This window comes from Ahaetulla prasina, chromosome 3 (assembly GCF_028640845.1).
Source record: "Ahaetulla prasina isolate Xishuangbanna chromosome 3, ASM2864084v1, whole genome shotgun sequence".
Classification (NCBI taxonomy): Eukaryota; Metazoa; Chordata; class Lepidosauria; order Squamata; family Colubridae; genus Ahaetulla; species Ahaetulla prasina.
Genome location: NC_080541.1, coordinates 83,641,793 through 83,648,932, shown reverse-complemented (window position 1 = coordinate 83,648,932; position 7,140 = coordinate 83,641,793). Strand labels below are relative to the sequence as shown.

Below are 7,140 nucleotides of genomic sequence, written 5' to 3'. Positions count from 1 at the left end.
ATGGTTTTGCTGTAATTATACTGCCGTGCACTGGGACAAGTTAAAAATAATTATTACTCTTAAGACAGATTTCACCTTAGAGGGAAAACAGCAAGGAAATTTGTTAGATGCAGTTTTCAACCATGCCATCACAAGTATCTTCATTTTAAAAATTATACCTCCTATTTGTGTCTTTTGGTTTATTTGCTTTAAAAGGGATAGCCAGCTTTTGTTGCCCTGTGGGCCATTCCAGGATGTGCATAGTATGTCATGAACTCCTCTCCAATTACCTTTTTGCAGTTTAAGGCATTAATTCACTTACATTCTAGACATAAATTGTTTCAACTTCTACGCTCAAAATGACACTATACACACCAGAACTAGATACAAGGACAGTTTTTTCCTGAATGCCATTATTCTGCTAAACAAATAATTCCCTCAACACTGTCAAACTAGTTACTAAGTCTGCATTACTATTGATCTTCTCATCGTTCCTATCACCCATCTCCTCCCACTTATGACTGTTTGACTGTAACCTTGTTGCTGGTATCCTTACGATTTATACCGTTTCCTAATATGATTTGATTGCTTATTTGTTCCCTATGACTATCAGTAAGTGTTGTACCTTATGATTCTTGACAAATGTTTCATTTCTTTTATGTACACTGAGAGCGTATGCACACTTGGCCAATAAAGAATTCTATTCTATTTTGCTTAACTCTCACCAAGACCCCAAAATGCAGAAAAAAGGGGGACGGGCTGGAGTTTTCAGGCAGCAGGAAAAGCAACAAAAAGCAAACATTTATAACCAATGCCCATAAATTAATTTCCCTAAAATTGTGCTAAAAGACTACACCTCAGTGATGAATATGCATTATAGGGAGAGAATGAATAATTACTTGGTCAAAATTCCTCAACAGCCATTGTTATTAACAGGGGGAAATATAAACTACAAAATCACTAAGGAACAATATTCATATTTTTTTTACTGACAGTCCACACTATAAAAGCAAAGGGAAATTAATATCAGCTTGCCATACTCCTTCAATTAGCTAAAAATGTCTTATGACATTTTGTAAGAAAAGAATCGACACCAATGAGAAACACAAATACTTTTTATGTTTGATCAGACATTGAAACAGAAGACTTTTCCCCCCAGAAATCTTTTGCAACTAGTGTTACATAAAGAGTGACGTTACAAAAACTGCTGACAGAGGCAACAGTGAAAAGCACCAAGAATAACTGGAAAAGCATGCACTGGTACAGCTGAACAGCTCTCACCTTGGACACTTGCCTATGGACTAACCCTACTCAACCTCTAAGCTTCATCCTCCTCTCCTTCCTCCTCAAACTCTCCTTGCTCATCTGCAGTAGCATCTTGATATTGCTGGTACTCGGAAACCAGGTCATTCATGTTGCTCTCGGCTTCCGTGAACTCCATCTCATCCATGCCTTCGCCGGTGTACCAGTGCAAGAAAGCCTTCCGCCTGAACATGGCTGTGAACTGCTCAGAGATCCTCTTGAAGAGCTCCTGGATTGCGGTGCTGTTGCCGATGAAGGTGGCAGACATCTTCAGGCCTCGGGGAGGAATGTCACACACGGCCGTCTTCACGTTGTTGGGGATCCACTCCACAAAGTAGCTGCTGTTCTTGTTCTGGACGTTCAGCATCTGCTCATCCACCTCCTTCATGGACATTCTGCCCCGGAAGATGGCTGCCACCGTCAGGTATCGGCCGTGGCGGGGGTCACAGGCCGCCATCATGTTTTTGGAATCAAACATCTGCTGAGTCAGCTCCGGGACCGTCAGGGCACGATATTGTTGGCTGCCACGACTCGTCAAGGGAGCAAAGCCCGGCATGAAGAAGTGCAGACGAGGGAAAGGCACCATGTTGACCGCCAGCTTGCGAAGATCCGCGTTCAGTTGGCCGGGGAACCGGAGGCAGGTGGTCACTCCGCTCATGGTGGCAGACACCAAGTGGTTGAGATCGCCGTAGGTTGGAGTTGTGAGTTTCAGTGTGCGGAAGCAGATGTCATACAGAGCCTCATTGTCAATACAGTAAGTTTCATCCGTGTTCTCTACCAGCTGGTGGACAGAGAGGGTGGCATTGTATGGCTCAACCACCGTGTCTGACACTTTTGGAGATGGCATTACACTGAAGGTGTTCATGATCCTATCAGGATACTCCTCCCTAATCTTGCTGATGAGAAGCGTTCCCATGCCAGATCCAGTGCCCCCACCCAACGAGTGGGTGAGTTGGAAGCCCTGTAAGCAATCGCAGCTTTCAGACTCCTTCCTTACTACATCCAGCACCGAATCCACTAGCTCAGCTCCCTCTGTGTAGTGGCCCTTGGCCCAGTTGTTCCCAGCACCACTCTGGCCTAAAAGGAAAAAAAGTACCCAGAAGAAAATAAGATTAGTTAATAACTATTTCACAAATATTACCTTGCACATGTAGAAACTATTTATACGCTTCAGTTGTATTTTGGTCAAATTCTAAAAAACAGCTCTTTAAATTACTATGCCACCTATTGCACACACAGGAGATGCATTACATATTAATATTTTACAGGTTGTCCTCATTTAGTGACTGCCTCAGACAGTGACTCTTCAGTTATGACAATGATGAAAAAGTTTGTGACCAATCCTCGCATATACAGCCTTTGCAGCTGAAGTTCAATCACTACATCGGGATTTTTCACTCAGCAACCACTTTGCTTATACACCAACTTGCTGGTCTCAATTGTTGCTAAATGAGGACTGCTTGTATATAGCCTTATGCAGTGGTGGGATTCAAGTAATTTAACAACCGGTTCTCTGCCCTAATGATTTCTTCCAAAAACAAGTTTACCAAACTGTTCAGAAAGTTAACAACCGGTTCTCCCGAACTGGTGCAAACTGGATGAATCCCACCACTGGCCTTATGGTCAGAGAAGATGGGGCTGTTTTAAGGAGCTACCACAGATACGATACAAGTGTCCTTGCACATACCAAATCACTTTCTTTCCTTTATTATCTGAGCACTTCAAGGCTGCATTTAAATATAATGAGAGTTTCACACATAATACTAAAGCCAAAATGAAGCTTTTATTCTCAGCCTAACATACCACATATATCCCACCCCTGTAATTTATTCAGTAGACTGTATCTGAACCCAGGCACAATTTATTATAAATAGGGTAGATACTGCTGCTGATTTCTGAGCTGCAACCTATTCTAGGGAACTAATTTCTTTGAGGCTACAAGACTTACTCAGCCTTTTTAAACCACAAATTTCCCTCGCCTAGAGATGCTTGACCTCTTTTTTGGGGTCTATTTTCAATAAAGAGTGAAAAAGTTTTTGTCCCATGCAGGTGAAGTCGATTTAAAAGAATCAGTAGTCTGGTCCTTCACATATGCTCTTTATATATATTGAATTCAAATGAGTTAAAAACAAAGTCTAGGTTTTTGCAATTCATGGAAACTACAGCAGCTGGCTTTCCTCAGCACTAGCCATGCTGCTGAGGAATGCTGGAAGTCATTATTTAAAAATTTATGGAAGGTCACTTAGTGCCCACCCCTGCTCTTGTGCAAAAAACCATCACCATCCCATTATTTTCCATTGACAGTTTCCATTGGGAATGGCCATTTTGCTTTTCAAACACAACTGAGTATTTTTAAAGAGAAGCCATGTAGATCAGCTACACACCAAAGACAAAATTATCAGGCCTAAAGATCTGGCCAAAAGGTCCAGATCTGACCGAGTCCATTGTGCCAGGCTCCAAGTCAACCAGGATTGCACGGGGAACATACTTGTTACCTGTGTGGAAAAGACAAAATACCCAGGATTACTGATCCAACCAATTAAAAAGAAAGAAAGAAAAAAGAAACTCAAAGCTGCTTCCATGCTCTTGGCAACTCATTGCTATTTGGTGAAGAAACACACAGCTATGATACAGACAGAAGGGGAGGTGTACATCTAAAGGAGCCATGGATGGCCAATCTTTTGGCATGCCTGGGTCACTTTGAGGAATTGCCTTGGGCCACATATAAAATATATAATGTAGTAGTGTATTGATTTATGACTGTTTTTTCACACTTATGACCACTGCAGCATCCCCATGGTCATGTGATCAGAATTCAGATGCTTGGCAACTGGTTCACATTTATGACAGTTGCAGTGTCCCAGGGTCATGCGATCGGCTTTTGCAACCTTCTGACAATCAAAATCAATTAAGTGAATCCTGATTCACTTAATAACCATGTGACTAACTTAACAAATGCAACGATTTGCTTAACAATCGTGAAAAGTCATAAAATTGGGCAAATTCACTTAATAAATGTTTCCCATAGCAACATAAATTTTGGTCCTAACTTGAAGACTACCTGTAGTAGGGTTTACTATCTTGTGGGCCACCGTATTAGCTGTCGAGGGCTGCATGCAGTCCACAGCCAGACACGCCTGGATCTAAGGAAACATGGATAGAATTTCAAGTAGGCATTCATGCTTTGCTAGGGATTTAACCAGACTGATTTGTCACACTTTGCTCTCGGTGGCTGCCTTCTTTCTTCTAATGTAAAATTCAGGCACAACGCATCAGAGATTTTCTCTTCCCCACCCCCTACCCCAGTTACCAGTTGCTTCATTGTAGTAGACATTGATCCTCTCCAGCTGCAGGTCGCTGTCTCCATGGTAGCTGCCAGTGGGGTCAATGCCATGCTCATCGCTGATGACCTCCCAGAACTGGAATGGGATTTTTGAGAGCTGTTAGCAACTGTGTTCAAAATGCCAGGAAGCTTTTGCTGCAGCACGTGCTTCTTGGAGGCACACCCTGTCTAATTCTGCTGTCAGAGCTGCTGTTGCTACCCCAGCAGAAATCAAGGCAGCTCTGTCAAAAGGAACAGGGATTTTAAAGTACAAAGAAATGACAGACTTACAGCTGAAGGCAGAAAGAGGTTCTGTCACTGACTTACAATTAATTCTAAAAAAAACCCCCACCGTTCTTCTGCACCATTCTTGCCCAGGAAGAGAGTTGGAGACCATAAATGAAAGATAACAGCTGTTCCTGCTCTTTATTATTTTCGGATACGTTCTAATTAAAACTAGTCTTCACGGTTTTTTTCCCTTTATGTTCAGTGTTCTTTACGAAAGAACACTGTACAATTTTACATCGAAGCGTCTTTATTAACAGCTGTCTCTAGAAAGGAAATGAAGAAAATATTTCGCCCAGACTCGGTGTTCCACATCAGAATAACTGAAGATGGAGGATTGTGAGGTTCACACACCTACCTACAAAACAAAAAACCCAGTTTCCTTCCCTGCGATATCAATGTTCACATTTGACTTCATCTGATTTGAGGTCCCTTAAAAAAGGAACCAGTGGTGCTTAGTATTTTTAAGATCTACATAATGCGTGCTGAACATTTTCCGACTGTCTTTGAGAGGTGGGGCTGCAGACGGCTTAAAACTGCACAGCACTGGATCGATCCTATTTTCAACCTTCAGAGCAGCTAATGGTTTGGGTCTCAATTTTCCCAGGAGAGGCTACCGAGTCCGCTTCTGTGTAGCAGTGTCAAAAGCACCAACAATGGGTACCACCAACCAGATCTGCCTAGATGGCAGCGAAGAGTTGAGATTCTTTTCTATCTCTCCCCCCCCCTCCAATTGTTAGCTGGATTTCACATTCAATATAGTCTCCCCAGCCTCGTGAAAAATTAACACATTAGAATTGCAGGGGACTATAATTCTGTATCTTGTGCCTCTATTGCTGGAACTCAAATTCCAGAATTCTGTTCCAATTAAATTATATGCAGTGAGTCCTCTAGTTTAGTCTAGTCTATCTCTGCACTAATATATATATATAATAGAGGGTACGTCTGAATGGAAGGGAAGTAAGGGTGTGGCCAAGGTCTCTTTACTTGGCTCGACAGAATCCCTGCTTTCTCACCGAGTCGCCCGAAGCTGGTATCGCGTTTTCCCCCACCGACCATTAAAAAGCAATGGGGGGGGAGAAAGACACGCCTTTTTTCCCCCCTCCAGGCGCCCCGGGTAAAAAGCTCGCCCGCCGGCTACCTTCCTTTGTGCCGCAGCGATGAACCTGACTATGAGCGCTGAACAAGCGCTCTCCCCCCTCCCTTCCACTGAAGCAGAACAAAGAAAAATAAAATAAAAATAAAGGTGCAACCGATTAGCGAGTGCAATAATATCGATTTCTTCTTTTCATTATTCAGAACGAGAGAGAGTGAGTATTGGATTTGCAGAGCAGAGTAATTGGATTTCCGAGCGGCTTTACCCCCACCATCTGCTGCAGGTGGAAGGAAACGGCTGCCCCGCCCACAGATGCAGAGAGACCCCCGGGGACACTTTTGACCTCCACCCCGCCGCGAAGCCTTTCTCTTCCCTTCGCCCAGGGTACCTTGGCTCCGATCTGGTTCCCGCACTGGCCGGCTTGGATGTGGACAATCTCACGCATGGCGACGGCTTTTTTCTGGGCTCACACCCCCACCCCCTCAGTGGCCGCTGCTTCAGCCTCCTGCTTTAAACCCCACCTGCTCCGGGTGCTGGCAACCTGCGACAGGGAAAGAGCTCGTTCTGCGAGCCTCCTTTTATACCGGGAGCTCGGCTCGCCGCCCTTCTGCAGCCCACGCCCCGCCCCTTTCCATCCAAGCCCCGCCTCTCCTCGGGTGATGTAATGCGGCTCTGGACAGGCGCGCAGGAGGCGACCGCGGCAAAAAAAAAAAAAAAGGCCGGGGGTGTCGTCTATGCTACTTAGCAAGGGGAGAGGCAGGTTGCTTGCGGTCTTTTTTTTTTTTTAATCGTGTGTGTGTGTGTCTCGCGATCCGTCCAACTGATTCTCTTCTTCCGTGCCACAGCCGAGAGATCGACAGCAAAAAAAAGCTCTCCAATATTGTGCTAGTCGTAGTAATATAGTAGTAGTAGTAGTGCGTAGTACAGAAATAAGGGACCAGCCGGTATCGAACTTGCTTTCGAGGGCTTTTCTCGACAGCAAGAGGCGGAAATGATGTTCGAGCCCCCAAAGCAACCAGAGACCCGTTCTAAGCTCGCGGGGGGGGGGCGATCATCACAGTCTCTCTCCCTCCCCCCCCCGAGCATAAATTCTTCGGTGCGTTTTGCCTTCCTCTGCCGATTTGAACCCCCCCCCCGCCCTCCCCCCGGCAGAGAA

At 44.6% G+C, this 7,140-nt stretch overlaps 1 protein-coding gene across 2 annotated transcripts; it reads right to left on the bottom strand.

Moving 5' to 3' along the window:
- Positions 1-1,078: 1,078 nt before the first annotated feature.
- LOC131195237 (tubulin beta-2 chain) lies at positions 1,079-6,545 on the bottom strand. Of its 2 annotated transcripts, XM_058176995.1 has the most exons (5): positions 6,373-6,533; positions 4,592-4,700; positions 4,343-4,424; positions 3,666-3,776; positions 1,079-2,358 (listed from the first exon to the last, which is right to left on the bottom strand). In XM_058176995.1, the coding sequence occupies exons 2-5, from the start codon at positions 4,679-4,681 to the stop codon at positions 1,298-1,300; spliced, it is 1,344 nt and encodes a 447-aa protein (XP_058032978.1). In that variant the 5' UTR covers positions 4,682-4,700; positions 6,373-6,533; the 3' UTR covers positions 1,079-1,297. The 2 variants fall into 2 exon arrangements, with proteins under 2 accessions (XP_058032978.1, XP_058032980.1); XM_058176997.1 differs by lacking the exon at positions 4,343-4,424 and having other exon boundaries at positions 6,373-6,545.
- Positions 6,546-7,140: the final 595 nt, after the last annotated feature.